The sequence below is a fragment of the Odocoileus virginianus genome, chromosome 26 (assembly GCF_023699985.2).
Source record: "Odocoileus virginianus isolate 20LAN1187 ecotype Illinois chromosome 26, Ovbor_1.2, whole genome shotgun sequence".
Classification (NCBI taxonomy): Eukaryota; Metazoa; Chordata; class Mammalia; order Artiodactyla; family Cervidae; genus Odocoileus; species Odocoileus virginianus.
In genome coordinates, this window is record NC_069699.1 from 11360528 (window position 1) to 11388208 (window position 27681).

The 27681-nt window shown below is 43.9% G+C and overlaps 2 protein-coding genes, 1 long non-coding RNA gene and 1 pseudogene across 11 annotated transcripts in view; 2 read left to right on the forward strand and 2 right to left on the reverse strand.

The window, feature by feature from the left end:
• The window catches only part of LOC139031208 (zinc finger protein 621-like), a 46145-nt gene extending 39553 nt beyond the window's left edge, over positions 1-6592 (forward strand). For all 5 annotated transcript variants that reach the window (XM_070455479.1, XM_070455480.1, XM_070455478.1 and 2 more), the window contains exon 5: positions 1278-6592. In XM_070455479.1, coding sequence (XP_070311580.1) covers positions 1278-2284 — 1007 coding nt within the window. In that variant the 3' untranslated portion in view covers positions 2285-6592. The remainder of the gene's footprint in view (positions 1-1277) is intronic.
• Positions 1-27681, forward strand: part of LOC110140559 (zinc finger protein 621) — a 104842-nt gene that overhangs the window by 39560 nt on the left and 37601 nt on the right. The gene's annotated exons all lie outside the window — the stretch shown is intronic.
• On the reverse strand, positions 2365-27654 carry LOC110123990 (uncharacterized). Its single transcript, XR_002309645.2, has 2 exons — positions 27536-27654; positions 2365-2744 (listed from the first exon to the last, which is right to left on the reverse strand). It is a non-coding gene; the product is annotated as an uncharacterized lncRNA (long non-coding RNA).
• LOC139031209 (selenoprotein W-like) lies at positions 6449-7243 on the reverse strand (annotated as a pseudogene).

Consider the following 27681-nt stretch of genomic DNA (forward strand, 5'->3'; position numbering starts at 1 on the left):
CTCGGTCACTCACTGACCCGTATTGAGTTCCTGTTCCTAACCTGTAAGGATGGTTTTCATGGCGGGGTGGTAGGGTGTCAGCCATACTTTAAGGAAAGTGTGATTCTGTGCATCAGACTGATTGATTTGTACCATAGCTATGATTTTATTTGCCTTTTCAGTGTTTATATCATTTTTAGTATTTTAAAGTTCCTGATGCTAGAATGTTGTAGTTTACAATGAATTTGTTTTAAATGGGGCCATAGAGGAAAGGGCAAGAATACTGCCCCATTTCCACACTGAATACACACACCCACTCACCCTAAAATTTCCTGGAATCTTTGCTGATGAGTTAATCCTGGGAGGTTTTAATTATTTGGGTTTTCTTTGCTCATTCCCAGGTGGCTCAGATGGTAAAGAATCTGCCTGCAATGTGGGAAACCTAGGTTTAATCCCTCTGTTGGGAAGATCCCCTGGAGAAGGAAATGGCAACCCACTCCAGTATTCTTGCCTGGAAAGTCCCATGGATGGAGGAGCCTGGCAGGCTACAGTCCATGGGGTCATAAAGAGTTGGACGCGACTGAGCGACTTCACTTTTCTTTGCTTTAGGAAGAAACTTTCCAGGCCTCACTTCTCACACATATTGTGATATTGTAAAAAGTGGTTTCTTTAGCAGTAAAACCATGGTGGCCTACAGTTCTCCAATCAACTTGTATTCCCACTGACTTTCTGAAATAAATAATGTTTTATCCCAGAATATTATATGAAATATTTAAAAGTAGAATTGTTGCATTGTTATTTAGAATTCAAAATTGGGGGTGGTTTCCTGGCTTCCAGGTGGGGCATTGGGATCCATCATTTCTCTGTTTGTGTTTCTGGGCTTCTCAGCTGCTCCCCTTCATCTCACCGATGTCTCGTCCCTCCGTGGGGGTCTCCCTCTCTCTCTTTTGAAGCCTGTTTGCATTTCGTGCTGGTCTGTCTTACCTCGCCCACTCTTTTTTTCCCCTCTTGCTTCCTTTCCTTCCCACTCAGTTCTCATTTGCCCACCTCACCTTCCCTGGTTCATTCCCCAGCCCTTCCTTATAAGAGGCACTTCCTGGACTGCAGTGTCATCACTTGTCCAGTTTATGCTGTTGTTTTTCTTTTTCTTTCTTATCCTCCTTTGGAAGCTCATAACCATCTCATGGTATATCTTTAAAATATCGCATCCTAGAAGAGATGCTGGATGGTTCCAGGACTGCTGGAACCCGTTTCCCTTCCAGTTCAGTAATGAGGAAACTTGTGGTTTCTTTGGTCAGGTGGTGAGAGGGGCATCAAGACAGAAGAGCCGGCGGCAGAGCAGCACGCCTCTGCGGGCACAGAGGCCCACAGCAGGCCCGTGGGAGGGCTTCTCACGAACGTGTCTCAGCACTTGGATTTTGAAAGCAAGGCAGTGTGGCAGACTTTCAGTCTGAATCCCAATCTGATACTCCGAGGCGGCATGAAGTTCTACAAATGTAAAGAATGTGGGAAGATCTTCCGATACAACTCAAAGTTCCTTCGGCATCAGAGGAGCCACATTGGGGAAAAGCCCTTCAAGTGCAAGGAGTGTGGCAAAGCTTTCAAGTCCAGCCAGAACTGTATCGTACACGAGAAAAATCACATTGGTCAAGGACCCTATGAATGTAAGGAGTGTGGCAAAGGTCTGAGTTCCAAAACCTCCTTGACCCAGCACCAGAGGATCCACACGGGAGAGAAGGTCTATAAATGTAAGGAGTGTGGCAAAGGTCTGAGTTCCAAAACCTCCTTGACCCAGCACCAGAGGCTCCACACTGGGGAGAAGCTCTATAAGTGTAAGGAGTGTGGGAAGGCGTTCACCCAGAAGATCGCCTGCATTCAGCATCAGAGAGTTCACACCAGAGAGAAGCCCTATGAGTGTAAGGTGTGTGGAAAAGCCTTCAAGTGGTACCCCAGCTTTCTTCAGCATCAGAAAGTGCACCCTGTGGAGAAGCCCATCAAGGCTCTCGGGCTGCCCCTGCTGCTTCCCCAGGGCCCATCTGCACCCTTAGCTCCCGGGTGTCTCCAGGGCCCGGGCTCTGCTCCTGCTGTGGCCGTGGCCTTGCCACATGCCGTCCTCATTCCTGCCTCCGGGCCCGTGTTCATGCTGCTGCCCGCCTCTGGGGTTCTTTCGTCCCCTGTCCAAGTAGTTCGTGTCTTCCAGGGTCTTCCTCCCGCTGTGAAGCCTTCCCCAGTTATTCTGACCCCTGCTCCTCACCCCCGTGACCTCTGTCTTGGCACTTCTCTTGCTGTTACAGCAGATCTCTAACCTACCTTCAGCTTGATTATACTGTACATGTGTTCCAGCTATTTGAGCATAAACCCCATTGTAATCGAGATATACTTAAAGACTGTGTTATATACAATATATTCTCTTCTGGGTAGAAAATGGAAACACTTGACTTTCATATTGATCCCTTTCAGACTTGAACAGTAATGACCGTATCTGCATCATGGGGCTGCTCGTGGGTGAAGTGCTGGTAGGACGCTGTGGTGAATTACGGACATTTGAGAGAAGATATCCTCATGTCAGGTCCCTGTGATGTGAGAGAAGCTGCCTGGGAGAAACAGGAGGCATGTGAGATCTGTCAGAGTTTAGAATTGGCCTGAGTTTCCAACCAGGGCCTCTAGAAATTAATGCAGGTGGTTCAGTGGTTGAAGGTTCATGGTGTTTTCATGCAGTTGAAGTTGGGTTATCTTTGACACAGATCATTGAGGATCTCGTACATCTGCAAAAAAATCATGTGAAATAACCAGTTAAAAACATGTATTGGGCTCCCCTGGTGGCTCTGGGGTAAAGAATTCACCCCCAATGCAAGAGAAATGGGTTCAATCCCCGGTCCGGGAGAGCCCACCTGCTCCGGAGAAACAGCCCCTGTGCCTCCGCCGCTGGGCCGCCTGCCCGAGAGCCCGTGCCCTGCAGCTGGAGCACAGCCCCGACTCCCGCGGCAGAGGCCACTGTGCAGGGAGGCCCCGCACGCCCAGCAATGCGTGTACACAGTGAGAGCAATGCGTGTATACAGTGAGAGCAATGCGTGTACACAGTGAGAGCAATGCGTGTACACAGTGAGAGCAATGCGTGTACACAGTGAGAGCAATGCGTGTACACAGTGAGAGCAATGCGTGTACACAGTGGGAGCAATGCGTGTACACAGTGGGAGCAATGCGTGTACACAGTGGGAGCAATGCGTGTACACAGTGAGAGCAATGCGTGTACACAGTGAGAGCAATGCGTGTACACAGTGAGAGCAATGCGTGTACACAGTGGGAGCAATGCGTGTACACAGTGGGAGCAATGCGTGTACACAGTGGGAGCAATGCGTGTACACAGTGGGAGCAATGCGTGTACACAGTGGGAGCAATGCGTGTACACAGTGAGAGCAATGCGTGTACACAGTGAGAGCGGTTACTTATACGATGATAGCGATCATGTCGTCAAGGTTCTTTTTTAATCTTTAGTTTTGCTCTTGACATGTAGTTGTTTCCTTTTAATTTTGGTTTCCTGAGCACACATACACCAACGCATTCGTCTTTGCTCCACCCATTGTGAACATTTTTCTTGGTGGTGGTTCTGGTTTGCTGTTTACAAGCGTTGGTTTCTGCATTTCCTTTTCTCCAGATAGCATAAATTATGAGTTTGGCAAATTACTAAAGAAATAGGAGCAGATGATTTGGGGGAAATCTGAATATGCCTGTGTCATGTTTTTAAAATAATTATTTATTTATTAATTTTTGTTGGCACTGGGTCTTCATTGCTGCACATGGGCTTTCTCTACATGTGGTGTGTGGGCTTCGCATTGCAGTGGCTTCTCTTGTTGTGGAGCATGGGCTCTAAGGTGTGTGGGCTCAGTAGTTTTGGCACATAGCCTTAGTTGCCCCATATTATGTGAAGTCTTCCCAGACCTGGGATCAAACTTGCAGTCTACCAGGCTCCTCTGTCCTCCACTGTCTCTTGGAGTTAGCTCAAATTCTTATCCGTTGATCGGTGAAGCTAGTTAACCATCTAATCCTCTGCCTTCTCCTTTTGCCTTCAGTCTTTCCTAGCATCAGGGTCTTTTCCAGTGAGTCAACTTTATATCAGGTAGCTAAATTATTGGAGCTTCAGCTTCAGCATCAGTCCCTCCAGTGAATACTCAGGGTTGATATCCTTTAGATTGGCTGGTTTGATCTCCTTGCAGGTCAAGGGACCCTCAAGAGGTTGTGACAGGTTAGTGAAGTAGAACTTTGGACTGCTCTTGCTTTTGACTTTAGATGAGGTCTTTTATAACTATGCAAAGGACTATGTGAAGTAATTCCTGGGAAAAGAACTTGAGTTATGCATTACAGGCACATCTTATTTTATTGCGCTTCATTATATCTGTTTTGCATATACTGTGTTTTTTACAAATTGAAGGTTTGTGACAATACTGCATTATTGGAAAATGGCTATTTTAGCAATAAAATAATTTTTAATTAAAGCTGTTTCTCTCTTTTTTTTTTACATAATACTATTACACACTTCACAGATTGTAGTGTAAATAACTTTTATATGCACTGGGAAACCAAAAAATTCATGTGACTTGCTTTCTTGCTGTATTTGCTTTATCATGGTGCTCTGGAATCAACCCACAGTATCTCCAACCCATGCCTTACTAGCACTGTTGTGCTGTGCTTCATCACTCAGTTGTGTCTGACTCTTTGCGACCTCATGGACAGTAGCCTGCCAGGCTCCTCTGTCCATGGGGGTTCTCCAAGCAAGAATACTGGAATGGGTTGCCATGTCCTCCTCCAGGGGATCTTCCTAACTCAGCGATCAAACCTAAGTCTCCCGCATTGCAGGCAAATTGTTTACCATCTGAGCAACCAGGGAGCCCAAGAATACTGGAGTAGATAGCCTTTCCCTTCTGCAGGGGATCTTCCCGACCCAGGAATTGAACTGGGGTCTCCTGCATTGCAAGCGATTGCATTGCATTGCAACCTCTTTCCCAGCTGAGCTACCATGGAAGCTGGTAAAGTATTAGCACAAATTTAAAGTAAATCCTTAAATGTTTATGGAAGGGGCCATACGTTTTTTAAAGTTGCTTTTCTATCTACATGTTTCTCCGTTGCAATTAGTGCTTTTTAAACTTCACCATATGTCTCAACAGCCTGGTATAGAAAGAGTAATTTTCTGGCCTAACTCTCAGAGATTCTTGATTTTTAAAACAATGTTTTATGAGAGTATAGTTGATTTACAATGTTGTGTTAGTTTCTGCTCTAAGCAAGGTGTCTGATTGTGGATATCCATGGTGATGTCCAGCCCTTGCGTGTGGACCACGCTTTGAGAGACTGCCTTGAGCAGAAGATGTCTGGGGGCGTACACTGATAAAGGGCTTGCACTGTTAACTCAGTGGTCTTCAGGAAAGAGACCTCTAAAAATAGTTTGGGTGGTGTCACTTTAGAAGGAGAGAGAAAAGGAAGTGGAATTGGTCCGTAGGGAAGAAAAGGGAAGGGGAAAGAGATCTGATGTGGCCTAGGGAGAGTCCTTGAGTTCTCAACCACCAGGAAGTCCCTGAGGTGGACAGTGGCTATTTTTTGCTGTTTTTGTGGCTTACTTGCATGTTGACTGAAAGAGTGAGAAAATTTTTTTGCTTATATAAAGTTAATACACTTGGGTTAAAGAGAGCACAGAGTGGATGCTGCAGATGAATGGAACTGAACAACAGTAAGAATGAGATGTAGCCGGGTCTATGGGATGTGACAGAAGGTGGGGCTTGGAATAAGGTTTATAGTCTTGGATGCATTCTTTGTGTGAAAAGTCACTCGGTCGGGTTCTGACTCTTTGCGACCCCATGAACTGTATAGTCTGCCAGGCTCCTCGGTCCATAGGATGTCCAGACAAGAACACGAGTTGGTAGCCATTCCCTTCTCCAGGGGATCTTCCCCAGCCTGGGATCCAACCCAGGTCTCCTGCATTGTCAGCAGACTTCAGAAGTTACCTGAATCTTTCCTAACCTTTTCTGCCACATGGAGGTGCTGTTCAGCTTCCCGCAACATGCTTTAGGATTTTCTTAGCTCTACTCAAAGTCGAGTACTCCTTCACCTAATTTCGATTTTCCAAACTGTTATAATTAGCTTATTTTCACTGTCCTTCTGAGTTTATGCCTTTCAATTTTTAATCTCTCAATGGGGTTTCAGGAGGGTGTGAATGCTATGTTCAATGGCCGTCTTTAACAGAGTCCGTTGTATCTTATTTCTGCTAAGTTTACTGGGGGAAAGGGTCTATATTTGTTTTTAGTTTTTGGGTAATTATTTTGGTTCCCACTACTACCACCATCCCCAACTCTGAACTACAAGACTTCAAACTTCCTAGGTGGATTAGCAGTAAAATATCTGCCTACAAAGCAGGAGACCTGGGTTTGATTCCTGGGTCAGGAAGGTCCCCTGGACAAGGAAATGGCAACCCACTCCAGTATTCTTTTTTTTTTTTTTTTTTGTTAACCGCATCACCATTTATTGAGCTGTGAACTGTTGCCATCACTGCTGAAATCTGAGACTCACTCATCCTGATCCTCCTCTCGGCTTCCCCTTGAAAAGGAAGCCTGGAGAAGGACCACCCCAAACACCATAGGGTAGAAAGGAAGACAAGGGCCGGGTGGGGGGTGAGGGGAGATGCAGGGAGATGAGGGACGGGGAAGGCAGCAGGACCAGCGTGCGGGGACACACACGCACTCCCCACACACACACACACAGGCAAAGACCAGGGGTGTCCATCTCTGCTCCAACCGGCGGCCGGGAGAACATCAGGGAAGGACCAGGCGTCCAAGAGACATTTCAGTCCTTCCTGTCATGAAGCGTCTGCCGGGAGGGGCTGGGCCACAGTTACTGGTCTGTTCTGGAATGTACTGGGCTGGAAACTAGTCCTTGGGTTTGGAATCCATTGGGAACCAGAGGTCAGGTCTGTGGCCTCGGGCAGGGGCCCCCTCACCGTTGCCTTCAGGGCACATCAGGCCTGAGCCAAAGCAGCTTTGATGGCGGCCACCAGCTTCAGAAACTTGCTCTCCGTGTCCACGTAGCCATCGCCTCCCTTCTTGGAGTGAACCAGCTTTCCTGCTACGAACACTTCAAAGAAGCCGGTGACCTGGGGAGTCCCCTCACCGCAGATGTCCAGACGGCTAGGGAACTCATCTTCTAACTTCTTCTTGACCTGAAGATACTTGGGCTTGTAGCCTCAAGCGCCACAATAAACCACTCGGATGACTACCGCCATCGCTCCGGACCGCGGTGCCCGCTGCAGCGCGGACTCACGATCCGAACCCGGGCGAGGCAGGGCGACGTCTTCACTCCAGTATTCTTGAGTGAAAAATCCGATGGACAAAGGAGCCTGGAGGGCTACAGTTCGGATATGACTATGCGACTAACACTTTCTCTTTTCTGGAAGTGTAGGTGATGCTGGTGGGGTGAAGAACAGGAAAATAAACTAAAAGTCTTCAAGAAACACTGAGATTCCATGTCACTTCCCCACCCCTCTCTCCTTGGTAGCAGGAATTTTGGGTGTTGGGGAACAATGGATGTTAAGTCGTTCTCCCTGTAACCAAAACTTCCTCATCTCTTGAGGATGCTGCTTCCCCAGCACCATCCCTCACATCACATATTCTGGGTTCTTTCTCTGTGAAAGTTTCAGGCCATTCTTCACCTCTGACTTTCCCCCAAAACCTCCACCTTTGAATCCTGTCGTCAGGCTGGAACCTCTGGGTCCCGTGCCTTTTGTTCCTTGAAGATGTCAGCTCATCACCTGCTCTCACTATGCTCAGCATTAATCTTCTCTTAATTCTTGCTGTTTTCAGTGGACGAGCCTGCCAACAGCTCACCTCTCATTTTCCTTCTTACCCTTTCATTTTACCTGAACCACTCCTTTGATAGTGTCCTAGACCTCTTCATGATACTATATCTCTAGAGTTCCCTTCATGTTCCTGACTGCTGCTCTGCACCTCCTCTCACAAACCTCCCAGTACCTCCTGCCCAGTCCTCACCAGCCTCAGCTGATACATTCTGCTCTCTGCTGGGATAACTGAACTCCAGGGAGTGGCTGTGCCTTTAGCCCTGGTGCCAGAGTGAGAAGACACAGATGGGCCCTACCTCATCTCTTCTACCTCCTTTTCAACTTGCAATACTCAGTTCTCATTCTTATATACTAAGGCAGTTCTGTCACATTCAGCAACCCACTTCTACTTCCTAATTCTGTGTCTGTGTGTAGTTGCAGACAACATTATCTTTTTTTCCTTTGGTCACACTGTGCAGTTTATAGGATCTCAGTTCCCCAAGCAGGAACTGAACCTGGGCCCACAGCAGGGAAAGTGCAAAGTCCTGTCCACTGGACCATCAGCGAATTCCCCAGAATCTATTTTAACATGTTTAAGCAGAAATGGATTTGCTACAAACCACTAGGTAGCTTACAGAATTCCCAAAAAGGAACTAAGCTGGACTTTCACATAGGCAGATGGTCAGAAAAGGGAGCAAGGACAGTACCAAGAGGCTCCAGTGGAAACCCAGCAGCTGCTGGTGCCTGCTACTAGACTGGCACCCTCACCGCACCGAAGAGAGGGGCTAGACCTCCAGGAGGTTTGCTACCTGTTCTGAGAAAAACCAAGTCATCCACATCCACTTGAGAAGGATCCTGACTATACGGTCTCATGACCTTTATTTCCATCTTCCAAGTTGTACCTGCTCAATGAAAATTGGTGGTATCTGTACATCTAAAGAGCAAGGGCTTCTGGGAAATAGTTTTTGAATTCTGCCTCAGAAAGTGAGATTTATAATGTGGAGCAGTCCTAAAACAGAAAGGATTTTCAAAACATTTTGGACAGCTTTTATAAAATATCAAATATTCTTTTCAGATATAGAAAATGACCAAAATTTCTGAAGAATACATGATATTCATGGGTAGGGAAGGTCAATATCCAGATTCCAGTTTTTGCCAAGTGAATTTTTATGTTAAAAGTAATTCCAATCAAAATTTACAAGGGAAGTTGTCTGTGTGTGCGTGCACGTGTATACGTGTGGAAACTCACAAATTGATTCTAGAATTTATACAGAAGAGAAAAGGACAAAGAATAGCTAAGACATTTTTTAAGAAGTTGGCTGATTTTTGTGCTACCAGATATTAAATATATTGATAATCAAAAGCAACAAAAGCAAAAACAAAGCCTCCTTAACCTTAACATACACTGTAATATGATTTATGTGAGTTAAAACAGCAAAGGAGTCTTTAGAAATAGATACATTTTATACACAGTTATATACCTTTATACAAAGTATAAAGCTTTTTTCTTAAAAAGCTGGAAATAGAACTGCCATATGACCCAGCAATCCCACTTCTGGGCATACACACCAAGGAAACCAGATCTGAAAGAGACACGTGCACCCCAATGTTCATCGCAGCACTGTTTATAATAGCCAGGACATGGAAGCAACCCAGATGCCCATCAGCAGACGAATGGATGAGGAAGCTGTGGTACATATACACCATGGAATATTACTCAGCCATTAAAAAGAATTCATTTGAATCAGTTCTAATGAGATGGATGAAACTGGAGCCCATTATACAGAGCGAAGTAAGCCAGAAAGATAAAGACCATTACAGTATACTAACACATATATATGGACTTTAGAAAGATGGTAATGATAACCCTATATGCAAAACAGAAAAAGAGACTCAGATGTATAGAACAGACTTGTGGACTCTGGGAGGAGGCGAGGGTGGGATGTTTCAAGAGAACAGCATTGAAACATGTATATTATCTAGGGTGAAACAGATAACCAGCCCAGGTTGGGTACATGAGACAAGTGCTAGGGCCTGGTGCACTGGGAAGACCCAGAGGGATCGGGTGGAGAGGGAGGTGGGAGGGGGGACTGGGATGGGGAATACATGTAAATCCATGGCTAATTCATTTCAATGTATAACAAAAACTACTGTAATGATGTAAAGTAATTAACCTCCAACTAATAAAAATAAATGGGAAAAAAAAAAAACAAAGTACAGAATTATAGAGAAAGTATAGAGTGATCAGCATCAGTGGTACAGGCTGAGAAAATACACCTCCTCTCCTCTTCTTGCTCCTCTGTTCTCCTCTTACTTCTTTCATTCTGTCCCACATTGCAGGAACCCAGTCTCAAATGCTGCCCCTCAAGGGTCCAACACTCCACACCTTTGCCCTATTCCTTTTCTGAAAGCAATAGTACACATTTTGTTTCTAAACTATCTTGAATTAAAGATTCTCAAAGTGCTTTATAAAATGTGATCTTTTTACTCCTCTGTAAGTAGATCGGTACAAAAAGCTTATTTTACGGCTGTCCAGAAAGAAGTTATATGATTTCAGTTCAATTCAGTTGCTCAGTCGTGTCCGACTCTTTGCAACCCCATGAACCACAGCACTTCAGGCCTCCCTGTCCATCACCAACTCCTGGAGTCTACCCAAACCCATGTTCATTGAGTTGGTGATGCCATCCAACCATCTCATCCTCTGTTGTCCCCTTCTCCTCCTGCCCTCAATCTTTTCCAGCATCAGGGTCTTTTCAATGAATCAGCTCTTTGCATCAGGTGGCCAAAGTATTGGAGTTTCAGCTCCAGCATCAGTCCTTCCAATGAATACCCAGGACTGATCTCCTTTAGGATGGACTGGTTGGCTCTCCTTGCAGTCCAAGGGACTCTCAAGAGTCTTCTCCAACACCACAGTTCAAAAGCATCAATTCTTCGGCACTCAGCTTTCTTTATAGTCCCAACTCTCACATTCATACGTGACTACTGGAAAAGCCATAGCCTTGTTGGACCTTTGTTGGCAAAGTAATGTCTCTGCTTTTTAATATGCTGTCTAGTTTGGTCATAAGTTTCCTTCCAAGGAGTAAGCGTCTTTTAATTTCATGGCTGCAGTCACCATCTGCAGTGATTTTGGAGCCCCCCAAAATAAAGTCAGCCACTGTTTCCACCATTTCCCCATCTATTTGCCATGAAGCGATGGGACCAGATGCCATGATCTTAGTTTTCTGAATTGCTTTAAGGTAAAAATCATATTGTTTTATTAATTTTTTAAAGATTTGTTTATAGCTATGCTAGGTCTTCATTGCTGTACTCTGGCTTTTCTCTAGTTGCAGCGAGTGGAGGCTACTCTTTGTTGTGGCATGCAGGCTTCTCATTCAGTGGCCTCATTGGGATGGGGACGGGCTATAGGCTTGCAGACTTCAGTAGCTGCAGCTCGCAGGCTCTAGAGCGCTGGCTCTATAGTTGTGATGTATGGGCTTGGTTGCCATGCAGCATCTGCAGATCTTCCCAAAGCAGGTATCAAAACTGTGTCCTCTTCATTAGCAGGTAGATGCTTAACCACTGCGCCACCAGGGAAGCCCCTAAGTCACATTATCTTAAAAGCTAGATAATATATAAAAGAATGTTGCTTAAAGAAAATATTTTGAAACTTCTATTACATGAAGCCCAGTTGTAGGGCTGGCTCATCTATTTCTCATAAATGAATCAGTAATGATTGTTATTTCTACGATCTCCTCACTAGTTACAATGTGTGTTAGTTGCTCAGTCTTGTCTGACTCTTTGTGACTCCATGGGGTGTAACCCTCCAGACTCCTCTGTCCATGAGATTTTCCAGGCAACAATACTGGGGTGGGTTTCCATTTCCTTGTGCAAGGGATCTTCCTGACCCAGGGATCAAACCCACGTCTCCTACATTGTAGGCAGACTCTTTACTGTCTGAGCTACCAGGACTGTTACAGGAAATTTCAGTTGGCCACAATTTTCAATTTACCCCATTACCACCTTCTTGAGGACACCTTGAATTGTTTTAGTCATGACCTGTGGCTTATGGGATTTAGTTTCCCAACCTGGGATCGAACCCGGGCCCCTAGCAGTGGAAGTGGAGAGTCCTAACCACTGGACCACCAGGGAATTCCCCTTGGATTTTAATAATGATAAAAATATCTACTTTACTGGCGCTGTTTACCATTTAACATTTAAGCACAATGCCACTGAAAGTTAGATATTTCTGTATCAGGTTTGTATTTTAAAAAACTCCAGGAACGGTAAATGATCTTGCTTCAGGACAGTGACTAGAGACAGAACTGAAGTGTATCAATGGCCACTTTCAGCTCTAATCTTTACTTTCTAAGAAAAGCAGTCTCAGATATAGCAGTTCTCAGTGTATCAAACAATTATGTGGGATAGATGAATTTTTTCTTGCCCTTGTTTTGCCAGCAATCTTAGCAGTTAAGTTATAATTTGTTCTTCAGTTACTACTAGCAAATTGGTTATCTAAGGAAGGAGTGATGTTCGTTAGATTCTGTCAGTAAAAGTGCAAATAATGAGTCTCAAATGTATAGGGAGCACAAATGTGAAGCCAAATTGTGTCTGTTCCTAAGAACGAGGTCTTCTTTATAGCCACTGTTCTGGGAACAGAGCAGTTTTCTTGTACCTTTTCAGCTCTCTCATTTTCCATAAACAAGATGCCCGATTATTATTTTTTAAATATTTATTTATTTGACTGCATGGAGTCTTAGTTGAGGCATACTACAACGATCTTCATTGCTTCCTGTGGGATCTTTCACTGTGGGGCACAGAATCTCTACTTGCAGCTTGAGGGCTTAGTCACTCTGAGACATGTGGGATCATAGTTCCCTGACCACAGGGGTTGAATCTGTGAACCACTGCAAGACGGATTCTTAACCACTGGACCACCAGGCAAGTCCTGATACCTAATTATTTTATAAGCAATTAAGAAGAGGTGTCTACATTATCTCCACTTTTAATCTCTTGGCCATATAAAGTGGCTTTTAAATTTCTTTTTTTTTTTTTTTTCTGATTAGAAATAACATGCTTTGGAGCAAAAATTTTGCCTGGAAAAATACCTAGGCCTGAATTTCACCATGTTTAATTCTTTGGTGAATATACAAACACACAGTGAATGTGGATGCATCCATGAATTATAATTATGCATACTCTGTCATAGAGTTCTTTTAAGTTAGCAGAATACAATGTAGGTGTCCTAGTAAACAAACGATCTATAATATGTTTAATAGCTGCATGATATTGCACTGCATGGATTTCTCTTCTTCCTGGAACTAATTTCTTATTATTGAATGTTTAGGATATTTCCATTTTGAATCTCTCTGAATACTTAGATGAACAGCCAGTACATATGATTGACACAGTTATGATTTATCATTATTTTTTACCTCATTCCATTTAAAAGAAGTGGAATATTTCTGTTAAACTAAGGGCCTCTTTGATACCCAGCCCAAGCTCATCCTGCTTACTGCACAACAGGCCAATAAATTAGGAGATGAGTTGTTGGAACAAGAAATAATGACTTTAACTGGAAAGCCAGCAGGCCAGGAAGATGGCAGACTAGTGTCTTATCACAAATTACCATCTTTCTTCAGTCAGAATTTGGGCTCCTTTTACACAGGGAAGGGGGAGGGCTCACTGCAATGCCAATGGGCCAGGGGGACCCACCCCTATTACACCTTTTGTTCTTCTACTTCGCTTATTATTTTTCCAGAGCTACTCTATAAATAACAAATGGCACTGCTTTTCATGTTGAAAAAGTCAGTGTTGGCGCGACTATCCTAGGGACGCTGCAGAGTTATGCCCTGTGTAACCCTGTGTGCCGGTCCTCTGTTCGTCTTGGTGGGTTATTAGTCTCTCCCTTGTCACTCAGCAACATGCTCCCCATTAACATTATGCTTGAGGTGTATTACTAGAGGACTCAGGAAAGTAAGGGAGTAAACCAGAAAGAAATATTTAGAGCTGAGGAAACCAAGGCCCCGGCATTCACAGGGTAGTGGAGGGATGGGAGGAGAGCTGTACACCGGTCCTAGGCAGCAGCCCGTTTGGACTGGAGCAGGACGATGAAGTACTGTGGGGGTTAGGCCTCCAGGAAAAAAGGACAACAGTATTATAACTCCAGGCACATCATTATGCACTGTCAGAACACCAAGAATTACAAGAAACTAAGAGCTTTTGCGGGTGTGTGGGAGTGGGGAACAGGTCACATACATCAAGGAACTGGAATTGGAATGACACGAGACTTCTCAGTAGCATCATGGGATGCTCCAAGAGGATGGACAGTGCCTTAAAAATTCTGAAGAAAATTATTTTCAGCCTAGGATTCCATCCCTAGCCAAACTGTCCATCAAAAGTAAATTAATGCAAGTAGAATGCTAAGTACTAACTATAAATGTACTGAGAGTACTGAAACTGTAAATCACTTTGTGACCATTATAATAAAGACTGGTTCAAGTAAGAATCATCAATGGATGCTCAGTATAGGGGGAAATTTAATGAGGATCAGAATATTTGTATCATCTTCAGTGTCTCCCACGGAAGCTCATTAGTTGCAAGAGAAATCACAAAGTATCTACAAATTGCACAGCACCTTGACTGGATTATCAAAGTTAACACCACCAAAGAGGGGCATTTGGAGATTGTATCCTTCATACCTGATGACCTGAGAAAAGCACGTCACTTGTGAGTATCCTAGTAAGGGATGATTATCCCGAATCTAATCACAGGGAATCACCAGGCAAACCCAGTATGGTGTATTTCTATCCAAAAGGCGATTCTGTGTTCTTTTAAAAATGTGTTATAAAAGACAAAGACTGAGAAGGTATTCCAGATTAAGTGTGACTGTAGAGATATGATGCTAAATGCAATACTTGAGGGGATGTTCTGTTGAAGGAAAAATAAACTGCTATAAAGGACAGTACTGGGCTGACATACAACATTAAAATATAGACAATAGATTAGGTACAAATTGGATCAATATTAAATTTACTAAAGGGTAAAGTATTGTTATTATGTAAGAATATTCTGAGGAAAGATACACACTGAAGTATTTATGGATAAAGGGACATGAGGTATGAACATTACTTTTTTATTTTTAATTATTAATTTTAACTGGAGGCTAGTTACTTTGAAATACTGTAGTGGTTTTTGCCATACACTGACGTGAATCAGCCATGGGTGGACACGTGTCCCCCACCCTGAACCCCCTCCCACTTTCCTCCCCATCCCATCCCCCAGGGTCATCCCAGTGCACTGGCTTTGAGTGCCCTGTTTCATGCATCAAGCTTGGACGAGTGATCTAGTTCACATATGATAATACACATGTTTCAATGCTATTCTGTCAAATCGTCCCACCCTCACCTTCTCCCAGAGTCCAAAAGTCTGTTCTTTATATCTGTGTCTCTTTTGTTGTCTCGCATATATGGTCATCATTACCATCTTTCTAAATTCCATATATATGTGTTAATATACTGTATTGGTCTTTTTCTTTCTGAGTTACTTCACTGTGTAATAGGCCCAGTTTCATCCACCTCATTAGAACCAATTCAAATGTGTTCTTTTTAATAGCTGAGTAGTATTCCATTGTGTATATGTACCACAGCTTTCCTATCCATTTGTCTGCCGATGGGCATCAAGGTTGCTTCCATGTCCTAGCTACTGTAAACAGTGCTGCGATGAACATTGGGGTACACGTGTCTCTTTCAATTCTGGTTTCCTCGGTGTGTATGCCCAGCAGTGGGATTTCTTCATCGTATGGCAGTTCTATTTCAAGTTTTTAAAGGAATGTCCACACTGTATGAACATTACTCTTAAATATTTCAGAGAAAATGATCATCTGTCCCCACCCATCTACCCCTCCCTCCCTCCCTCCATCCATCCGTGAGAGAGAAAGAGGAGAGACAGAAAAAGAAAAAGCAGATATTAAAACGGAACAAAATGCTAGCAACAGGTGAATGTGTGTAAAAGCCAACACATGTTTCATGTAACTATTCTTAGAACTATTCTCTAAGTTGTAAATATAAAAAAGGTAATATAAACATGTTTTCAGACATCCAAGGACCATATAGTTCAACCATCATGTTATAAGAATATGTGCTTCAGAAAAAACTACAGATGATCTAGGGAATTGGAAATCCAGCACGGGAGAGAAGGAGAAAGGAAGCCCCGAGAAGGCAACAGTAATCAGTCCAGATTGGAACAGAAGGATAAAGCATGGTGGGAGAGAGATCTGGAAAAAAAAAAATGGGACTGATAAATTACTTGGAAGAGTTTGAGTGTTCAGAAAATTATTGTTTCACAAATCTGTAGGAGAATTTGAAAAAAAAAAATAAGGGGCAATACAAAACAAAGCAAATTTCAAAAGAAAAAAAAATTCAGGCAACTATGAAGTACAGGAAAAGCCAAAAACTTAGAAAGAAAAGGTAATCATAAAACACACCATGACTTATCAGGTAATGACATTTACAGTCATGATAAGTAAACACTGCATTTTTATAATCAAAATTTGTGATATATTGGGAGAATGATGGAGTATAGTGAGAAGTAAAAAATTACATCCTCAATAATCACCATCAGAGCTCAACAGATTCTAAACAACCCTGTGAAGAGCAATGTAAATGTATGTGGCAGCTGCTGTTGTTTGCCTACAAAACAGCCAAGCCCTTTGTTCCTCCTTCCGGATTTTGTTCAGCATTTCCCTTCTTCCACTGGCCATGTGTAGCAGGGGCATCCCCAAAGGGGAAATGCTCTTGGTCCAAGTTGATCATGCTGGGCCTATACCTCTCTTTTTACCAGCCAGGGCACGGCAGTCTGCTGTAGTTCTAGCTGATGACACGCTAGGGAGGGCTTCTCAGGGGTTTCAAGGAGTACATTTTACAATCTTAAGAAATACATAGCAAGTGGCCTTTAGGCATTGTCATTTCTGGAGTGGTGTTCAGAGCTCCTGAGTCATCTTGTGAGCCTGAGGGGAGCCAGACAAGATGGCAGAGGGCAGAGCCCAGATCCTAGAGGAAGGGAGCCCTGGTCACACTACAGCCTCTCTTTCCTTTGAAAGTATCTTGTAAAGATACAATCAAGGGAGTTCCCTAGTGGTCCAGTGATTAGGACTGCTTTCACTTCTTAGGGCTCTGGTTCAACCTCTGGTCAGGGAACTCAGATAACAAGCCTTGCGCACAGCCAAAAAAAAAACATGATACAATCAACATACAATAATATACAATTAAAGACAAAAAATTGTAGTCTTCACCATCTGAATCTTTCATCTATATGTTACTGTGAACAGAGTATATGTTATTCTGGCCTTTTGCATATGTTTATGCATGTGTTTGATTTTTAATATATGTTCATATGTGTGTGTTTATATACATGTACACACACACAATTCTTTAAACCCACAATGGGATCCTCCAAGAGACCAGTTCTTCTCAAACTTGAACGTGCTTAAGAATGATCCTGAGGACTCCATAAACACAGATTACCTGATGCCATCTGCAGAAACTGCCTCACTTGAGGGCTTACACCTCAGTCCTTCTAGGAACCAGTGGACAAACTCACCTGCAGTCCTGCCATGTGAGATCCTCTGAATACTCCCGATTCATGTTCCCATCCCTCCCATTTCTTTCCAATCCTGGAAACACAAATGTCTTCATTCTGGGTTTCCGTTCCAACCAGAAAAGCACAAAGCCTGCACTGCATCTTCTCCCTAGTCTAGTTAATGTCCTCCTTGTTTGACTTGCTACCTACTTCCAAATGCAGGTACTTTATGGAGACATTGAGAAACAAGCTGGCAGAGATCTTCAGGGAACACCAGCTGACCCGAATTGAAAAGGCTGTTTTTTAGAGACAATCCTCAATACCCTTCAGTGTAGGAGGGCCCCCAAGTGGTATATTAATACCAAATGCCTATTAAAAAATTTTTCTTTTCACTTCAAAGAGATTTTTATAATGACAAGATAATTATATCACTGCTGTGCTGTGCTGAGTTGTGTTCAACTCTTTGCAACCTCATTATAGCCCATCAGGCTCCTCTGTCCATGGAATTCTCCAGGCAAGAATACTGGAGTGGGTTGCCATTTCCTCCTCCAGAAGTCTTCCCAATCCAGAGACAGAACCTGAGTCTCCTGAGTCTCCTGCAGTGCTGGTGAGTTCTTTATCACCGAGTCTCCTGGGAAGCCCATTTGTATCATTAGTAGTTCCTTTTAATTTCTTGGGCAAAATTTAGTAGGTGAAGAATCAAGATAAACTTGTATTTCCTCTTGGAGGTACTTCACATGGGTAAAAGAGGCACATATTTGAAGGTTAAGGCCTGGCTCTTAGTGAAGAGCCCATGGATGGCTCTGTCTGGCAAGGCCATTGCTGGTATATATATAGACAACTGGAGGTCCATAGCTTAGGTTAAATATGCTCATTGGTCCATCTCATTGGGAGAATATCAGTTCAGTTCAGTTGCTCAGTCGTGTCCGACTCTTTGTGACCCCACGGACTGCAGCATGCCAAGTCTCCCTGTCCATAACCAACTCCCGGAGTTTACTCAAACTCATGTCCATTGAGTCGGTGATGCCATCCAACCATCTCATCCTCTGTCCGTCCCCTTCTCCTCCCACCTTCAATCTTTCCCAGCATCAGGGTCTTTTCAAATGAGTCAGTTCTTCCCTTCAGGTGGCCAAAATATTGGAGTTTCAGCTTCAGCATCAGTCCTTCCAATGAATATTCAGGACTGATTTCTTTTAGGATGGACTGGTTGGATCTCCTTGCAGTCCAAGGGACTCTCAAGAGTCTTATCTAACACCACAGTTCAAAAGCATCAATTCTTTGGCACTCAGCTTTCTATATAGCCCAGCTCTCACATCCATACATGCCTACTGGAAAAGCCACAGCTTTGACTATATGGACCTTTGTCAGCAGAGTGTGATGTCTCTGCTTTTTAATATACTGTCTAGGTTTGTCATAGTTTTTCTTCCAAGGAGCAAGTGTCTTTTAATTTCATGGCTGCAGTCACTATCCACAATGATTCTGAAGCCCAAGAAAATAAAGTCTGCCACTGTTTGCATTTTTTCCCCATCTATTTGCCATGAAGTGATCTGTGATAGTTAGGTTCCATAAAGTAACTGTGAACACTGAATTAGCAAATTTAGAACAACCCTTTCTCTCAAGGGAAGTATAGGAGTAAGTTTGTGAGACTCTGGCCATAGTTTCATCAACTAATAAAAACATGACCTTACTCAATGTGCGTTTTATTTTAGAGACAAGTTGTTTAATATACATCATTGATTCATTAATACTGAACTCATGGCCAACAGTATCATAATGCATGCCTGAATGAAGTTTATCTAACAGACGTATATTCTCCATAAGGCACATCACAGCCTTCTTGCTCTTAGGAACACTGGATTGCATTTCAGGACATAACTCCGGAGCCATCCTAAGCAGTGAAATTACCAACAAAAAGTGGCACAGAAGTGCGAACAGAATGACATTAAATAGACTACAAAAGGGCATTTGTGTATAGTCTGAAGGATGAATCAAGAAGGCAGAGTCCCCTTGATCAACCTCATCTAGGAATATGCAGGGTGTGTGACTCAAGGTTTTTAACCATTCTTCACATGTCTGTGAATGACCACAAAAACACTGAGGGTATTGATTTTGGGGTTACTAGTGAATTTTAGTGAGTATAGAAATCCACAAATATAGAACCTGTGAATATTAAGGATTGGCTGTATGCATCTCTTAAATATAAGAATTATTTTAAAACATAGCTTCAGTTAACATTTTTGCTCCTGAATTCCTTAACATTATGGAGTAGCCATCAAAATTCACATTTTCCCAACTGTCTTCTTAAAGCATCTTTATGAATCCATGGATTTAATCATAGCTGACATGTTTGAATTCATTTGCAAAGATTATTATGATTCATATTATTATTTATCTTCAATATTATTATCACCCATGCTCAGACTGTCCCATCTTTGGCCAGTGGGAGTTCTATTTGTCCAGGCAGCATTGGTTCCTCTTCATGAGAAATGGGCTGCAGAGATCCTGCTATGGGTGCTCACTGCTATCAGCACTGTCAGTTTCCAGTGGATAGAACTGGGAAATATAGGAAGTACCTGTCTATCTATGTATCTGTCTACCTATCTAATTAATCATAAAATACATCATGAATTTGAACCTGTGCTTCCTTTTAAGGTTCTGGATTATATGATTTTTACTCAGTTCTTCTAATATTTGTATTTCCTACTTCCCACACCCAGAATCTTTGTCCTCAAAAACAACGTGAATGATAAAACATCATGTAATTATTCAGCAGTTTTATCTGACATTGCATTACCCATGTGACAGGTCTAAAATAGCAGAACCACAGTAATATCATTATTGAAAAGTTACTTTGTTGCTGTTTTTTAAAATTGGAGGATAATTGCTTTACAATATTGTATTGGTCTCTGCCATACATCAACATGAATCAGCCACAGGCATACATATGTCCCCTCTCTCTTGAACCTTCCTCCCACCTCCCACTCTGTCCCACCCTTCTAGGTTGTCACAGAGCATCTGATGTGAGCTCCCTGCATCATACACCAAATTCCCACTGGCTCTGTTCTATATATGGTTATGTATTTCCATGCTACTCTCTCAATTTGTTCCACCCTCTCCTTCCGCCACTGTGTCCACAATTCTGTTCTCTGTCTGTATCTCCACTGCTGCCCTGCAAAGAGATTCATCAGTACCATCTACAGTCCTTTTTGTACTTAGGATGCATCCCACTGGGAGTATGCAGTCTAATACTTATAGCTTATCTCTGTAGTTTCGCTACCAAAATGGATACACAGCTAGGGTCATTTATTTCATTTTTTATATTTTGGGATTAATATTTTAAAGTGTAATGTTGTCTTAATAGATGTAAAAGAATCACATAGCATCAAAGACATATCTAGAAACCAAAATATATGCAAGGCTAGCTTCTATCTATCCCTGTCTCATCCACTCTATACCTTTCTTTATCCTATAGAAAACCTTAAAACCTTTTTGTGGTTTACTTGTCCATGGAAAAATAGAATTAAATCTGTATATATTTATATCCTTTATTATAGAAATAGTAGTATACACATTTTTCTGCACTTTAAAAAAATCACTTTAACAATGTATTTTGGAAATTACTCCATAGTAGATGGAGATACTCATTATTGCAATATAGTTATATACTAGTCTGTCATAAGGATGTACATAGTTTATTCAACCAGTCCCGGATTGTGGCATTTTAATTGTTTTCTGTCTTAGCTATTATAATGAGTGTCCTTGTACACCTCTCTCTTTCTAAAGATTTATTTATTTGTTTATAACTGCAGTGTGACTTTTAAAAGCTTCTTTACGGCTGTGCTGGGTCTTCATTGCTGTGCATGGGCTTTCTTTAGTTGCAGTGAGCAGAGGCTACTCTTTAGTTATGGTGTCCAGACTTCTCATTGCAGTGGTTTCTCTTGTTGCAGAGCATGGGCTCTAGGAACCGTGGGCTTCATTAATTTCAGCTCACAGCTCTGGAGCACTGGTTTAGTAGCTGTGGTGCACATGCTTAGATGTCCCTTGGCATATGAGATCTTCCCGGACCAGGGATCAAACCCATGTCGCCTGCATTGGCAGGTGGATTCTTTACCTCTGGGCCACCAGGGAAGCTCCATATATCTTTTATATTTGCAAGTATATATTTGAAATAGATTTCAAGAAGGATGACTACTGAATCAAAGGGTAAAAGAATATATAATTTTGCTAAGTATCTTCAAATTCTCTTCCATCCAGGTTATTCTATTTGTATGCCTTCTGTGTGCAAGCCTGTGTGTTCAGTCACTTCAGTTGCCTCCAACTCTTTGCCACCCGAGGGACTGTAGTCCACCAGGCTGCTCTGTCTCTGGGGCAAAAACACTGGCACGGGTTGCCATGCCCTCCTCCAGGGCATCTTCCTGACCCAGGAACCAAACAGGCATCTCCTGCATTGCAGGCAGATCCCGTACGCACTGAGCCACCAGGTAAACCCCCTGTATTCCTTCTAGTGATGTGTAAAGATGCTGGTTCTTACAAAGAATTTTAATAAGAGTGTACTGTTGAACTTTTTGATTTTTGCTAATCTTTTGGAAAGGCGAGAAATTGTATCAGTGTAATTTGCATTTGTTATTATTGCCCAACTTTTTGAGGAAAATACAATGTATTGGTAACATATAAAATAATACATTTCACAGAAACCCGTATCTCCTTTCTTAAAAAGTTAATGCAGCTGCACCAAATCAACATTTCCAGCTGGGGTGACTGGCTGGGACTGAGTCCAGTTGTCCATGTTAGATGGGTGTGTGGTTCCTAGTTTAATACAAACTCCACTCTGCCCTTACGGAGGGCCTGCCTTTCCTTGTCAGTGTTTGATCTGTCAGCCCATCCCTTGACTTGGAAAGTAGGTGTATCAGTTATCTGTTGCCAGAAAATGCGGCATCACGAGCATCACAGTCACAGAACTGCGGTGGCCTCTATCACACTGAGCGTTTGTTGTTCTGCATCTGGGGTGGTTGGCTGGGTGGCTGTGCTGGCGTTAGCTGGGCTCACTCACTGTGTGAGGGTTTGGTTAGCTGTCAACTGATCTAGATGAATTTTGACTGTATGGTTAGAGAGCCACAGTGTGTGATCCCATGAATGTAAAGCATAGTGTGTATTGGGTGGTGTGCTCTGTCTGGATGCCGCTCACGCACGAGCCCTCACTACTAGGCTTATGGGGGGCCATGTCCCCCTAAGAGCCACGCGTCCTGTTGTTCTCTGGGTGCCTCGTCCCCTGATGACCCACCCCCGGCACTCTAGTCTCAGACGTCCGCTCTCTCAGTAAGGACATTCGCTTCTCCCAGGTCCCTTGGCTCTGTCAAAGGTGGGAATGTGGTCTGGTCCGCGTGAGCCGCGTGGTGGGGCAGAAACACGGAAGCAGTGATGTTGACCTGGACAGAAGGCTGAGCTGCCCGGGGAGAGGGGTTCCTGTCCCTGACCACGTCTGCGCTCAGACGGCAGCTCTTCCCTGGGTCTCCAGCCTGCCGGCCCGCCCTGCAGATTCTGGACTTTCCAAGCCTCCACGAACCAATTTCTTTCTTTCTTATTATTGGAGTATAATTGCTTTACAATGCTGTGTTTCTGCTGAACAATGACGTGAATCAGTCATATGTATACATATATCCCTCCCCACCTCCCACATCCCACACCTTTAGGGTCATCCCAGAGCACTGAGCTGAGCTTCCTGTGCTTTATATTAATAGCAAGTCCCCACTAGCTATTTATTTTACACATGGTAGTGTATATATATGTCAATCCTAATCTCTCAATTCATCTCAGTCTCCCGCCCCCCCTCACCCCCGCCCCATGTCCAAATGTCTATTCTCTATGTCTGCATCTCTATTCCTGCCTTGGAAATAAGTTAATCTGTACCATATTTTAGATCCTACATAAAAGCAATAATATGCAATATTTGTTTTTCTTTCTGATTTCACTCTGTATCACTGACTCTAGGTTCATCTATGTATCTACAAATCATCCTATTTCACTCCTTTCACTGGCTGAGTAATATTCCATTGGCTTCCCTGGTAGCTCAGCTGGTAAAGAATCCGCCTGCAATGTGGGACACCTGGGTTCAATCCCTGGGTTGGGAAGACCCCTGGAGAAGGGAACAGCTACCCATGCCAGTATTCTGGCCTGGAGAATTCTGTGGACTGTACAGTCCATGGGGCTGCAAAGAATCAGACACGACTGAGCAACTTTCACACACACACACACACACACACACACACACGCGCGAATGAGCTTATTTCTTTAAAACTTTTTAAAGACGTGGTTTTTATTTATTAATTTTTGGCCGCACTGGGTCTTTGTCCCAGCTGTGGCTGACAGGGGCTGCTCTCTGTTGTGGCGGGAGGGCTCTCACTGCAGTGGCTTCTGTTGTGGAGCACGGGCTCCAGGCGTGAGGACGGACTTCGGAAATCGTGGCGCACAGGCTTGGTTGCTCTGCAGCATGTGAAATCTTCCCAGACCAGGGACTGAACCTGCGTCCCCTGCCTCGGCAAGCAGATTCTTATACACTGGGCCGCCAGGGAAGTCCCTGCATGAGCTAATTTCTTAGTCTCTCTGTGCACACACACCCCGTTGGTTCTGTTTCTCTGACTAGTGCAGAATGTTAGCGGGGGAAGGGCTTCACCTGCGTTGTTGCTGGTGTCCTTCTAAGGCAGTTTAAGAGCAAATACACTTCCCCACAGTGAGACTTCATTTCCTTCAGTTTTACGTGAACAGATGACTATTCCTCACATAAACAAAATGCTGCCTTTATTTCTTGTCTATTACAGTTCTGTCCTTAGGATTCCATCCCTTCTCGTCCCATGTTGCACTCTGGAGATTTCTGGAATTAACTGACAATGTGTGGTCTAAGCACCAGATAAGTGTTCTGTAATCCCGAGGTTTTTCTCCTGGCAGGTTGAATGGGGTGGTCAGAGAGTAAGACTGATGTAAAAGAAGTCTTTTCAGCCTGCCATAAACCTTTAAAGGCTCTTTGTAGTTATACCCGTCAAAGATTTAGACCTTCCCTAAGCGCTATTTATTTTCCGAAAATGTCCTGGGTTCCAAGGCAGGTTCCATTCAGGCCAAACCCAATAAAAGGGATGGTGCAGCCATAAGAATACATTGAGCCATTTTGTCTCATGGAACCTACTAGGATTTGGTTACTTATTTTTAGCTGTGTGGCATGCAGGATCTTAGTTCCCTTTCAAGGACTGAACCCACCCCCTGTGCATTGGAAGCCCAGAGTTTTAACCACTGAACCACCAGGGAAATCCCACTGAACCTAGGAGGATTTATACTCAAGTCTCTGAGTCTTAAAACTGGGAGGCTCTGTGTGTCTTGGATATTCTGAGTTTTGTACAAATGGCACCACTCACACATGGGCCTCACTCATCCTCCAGGATTCCTGAGTGCGCACGAGAAAGATTTCAGTAGCCAGACTCGGAAAAAGAGAGGAAGAGAGGGCACAGCAGGCAAGCTGGACTCTGCGTTCAGTGGCAGAGGCTAGGCTGCTCCTCTTCCTATCACATTATTCTGCAGATATTCCATGCAGTGTTTTTTCTAAACGTCCTCTGATTTGGCAGAGGCACCTTGGCATCACGGGGAACTGGCATCTGGGAGAAGCACTGAAGGTGCTTTGCAGTGGGGGCTGATTTCTTAAATGCTCATAAATTCTGCACGCTGTGCATACAACCAAACCCATCACAAACACACGCTCTGAAAATCCTCTTATGAATTCTTTTCAGTCTGTGCCTCTGCAGAGAACACGGGTGTCATCTGAAAAATAATCACATGATCTCCCAGACTCACAGTGGGATGAACGAGGGACTGATGGGCTTGACTCCCCATATATGGAAACTCTCAATCCCCAGGTTCCAACATTACAACTCACTAGTGGGGATGGAGGGGTGAAGGGAGGAAGGGGAGAGAAGGGAGAGAAAAGGGAAACAGCCAGTCACCAGTGGAGCCACAGCTCTTCTCTGGGGAAAGACTGATGTGAGGAAGGTGGGGAAATACATCTACCACAGCATAGAGGTTTTTGAGTCAAATATATCTGGGTCCAAATCCAATTCCTACTGCTTACCAGCTGCATGACCAGAGGCAAGTCACCCAAAGCCCTGAGCCTTAGCTCCCTTACGTGTACAAAGAGGGTAAGAGCTAACTACCTTGAAGAGCTGCTGGCAGGCTAAGATCATGATTGTGAAGAATACGGCACACAGTGGGTCTGCAGGAATGCTAGCTTCCTGACAGCTTTTCTTAGATGAGCGCTCAGAGAAGTCAGTGCCAGACTCAGGCCTGACTTGGCTTCCCCTTTGACAAGCAGTTATGGCAGGTGTGGATGGATGTGTGTCCACCCAGGTGGGGGTGTGTTTGAGGAAATGTGGTTTGAGGTGAGATGAGATTATCCCAGCGGGAGATACCTTTGTCTACAGAGAGGACATGATTTTCAGAAGATCCATTTAATTGCATCAAGTGGAAGCACCTGTCAATACAATTTTCTGGGGGCTAGAAACCCACATCAGTTTCTACAGACAAAGTCTACAAACAGGTAGGTCTCCTGTGCCAATTATTCACACCTGTCTTTGGGGGCCGTGGGATTTAGGAGATTTTGGAAGACACTGTTGGGATAGTAGGATGAGTAGAGCATAAATCTAGGAGGGACAGGAGGAGGACTGCAAATACGACATCAGGCAGTTCAGACAATTGCTGGGGAAACACAGGAGGACTGAGCAGTGCAGCAGAGGCTGTGGGCAGGGGATTCTCTGTCATGTTTCCATGGTGTTTAAAATGCTTTTCAGCTCCGAGGAGAAACTGTACAGATGTTGGTTAATAGGCTTTTCTAGCTCTGTGGCCTCATATTACATCTAAACTTCTTGAGGTTCAGTATTCTCACTTGTAAAATGGGGAACATAACAGTACCTACCTAAGAAATGAAGATGAAAAGCAGTGCTGCTTACTTATAAAGCCTTAGCACAGTTTCTACGACATATTAAGGTCTCATAAATCTTAGTTATTATACAAAGGCCGTTTAAGTGACTAGTGCAACACAACAATGAATATGAATTGATTGCAACAAATTCATATGTTTTCACACATATTAGTTTTTCCCTTTGGATTGCTATTGCTATCTAGCTGTTTCTGTTTGATTTCAGTATCTATTTATATGTGTAATTACAAAAGGGAGCTGGGCTGGAGCAATGTGAAGCAAATGCTTAACTGCAGGAGAATTTGAGTATACAGTGTGTGAAAGGCCCCCATCATAGGGCTTCCTAGGTGGCATTAGTGGTAAAGAATCTGCCTGCCAGTGCAGGAGACATAAGAGACATGGGTTTGATCTCTGGGTCGGGAAGATTTCCTGGAAGAGGAAATGGCAACCCACTCTAGTATTCTTGCCTGGAAAATCCCATGGACAGAGGAACCTGGCAGGCTACAGTCCATGGGGTTGCAAAGTCAGACATGACTGAGCAACTGAGCGCTAAAGGTTCCATCACAGGGCATCTGAAACAGCAGAGGAGAAGTCCCTGGGTACCACAGTACCTGCGGCCACAGGAGAGAAGCCATTCCTGGTTCAGTTACTATCCTGGCCCTCTGTCGTTGCACAAACTGAAGATGCCTTTGTAATTAAAACCTTTCTGGACAGAGGTGCTGAATTTCTCCAAGTTGGGCCTGGAACACACATACAGGTGTATGGTGGGAAAGGGCTCTAAGAATAAATGCTAATCGCTGTTTCCCTAAACTCTGTCACAGGTTGGAGTCCCAGCAGGGCTTGTATCTCTAAAAACAATACAGTTACGAAACAGAACAGACTCACAAGCACTTATTTCGTGCCAGGCACCACCGTAAACACTGTGCCAATCTGTGAATTCATTTAATGATTAAACTTCAACAGCCCTTTGTGGGGGTACCCCCATCATACCCATATAACAGACAGTGAATCAAGCAAAGCAACTGCTGCTGATCCCCAGTTATTTTGAGTGGCTCAGCCAGGTTCTCCAGCAAATGTAGGAGACGCGGGTTCGATCCTTGGGTCTGGACGATCCCCCGGAGGAGGAAATGACTACTCACTCCAGTGTTCTTACCTGGAAAATTCCATGGACAGAGGAGCCATGGGGTCGCAGAGTCGGACACTACTGAAGAGCCTTAGCACATAGCACATACCTGGGCCCAGAGGCCGCGATCTGAGTAGATTAAGGGGTGCCGCGAAACCCAAACTCTAGTTGACTCAGCGGATGGAGCACAAGGGCGGAGCGACCAGCTTCTAGTTCTGTGTTACCGCGCCCACCAATGACGTCACGGGCAAGCGC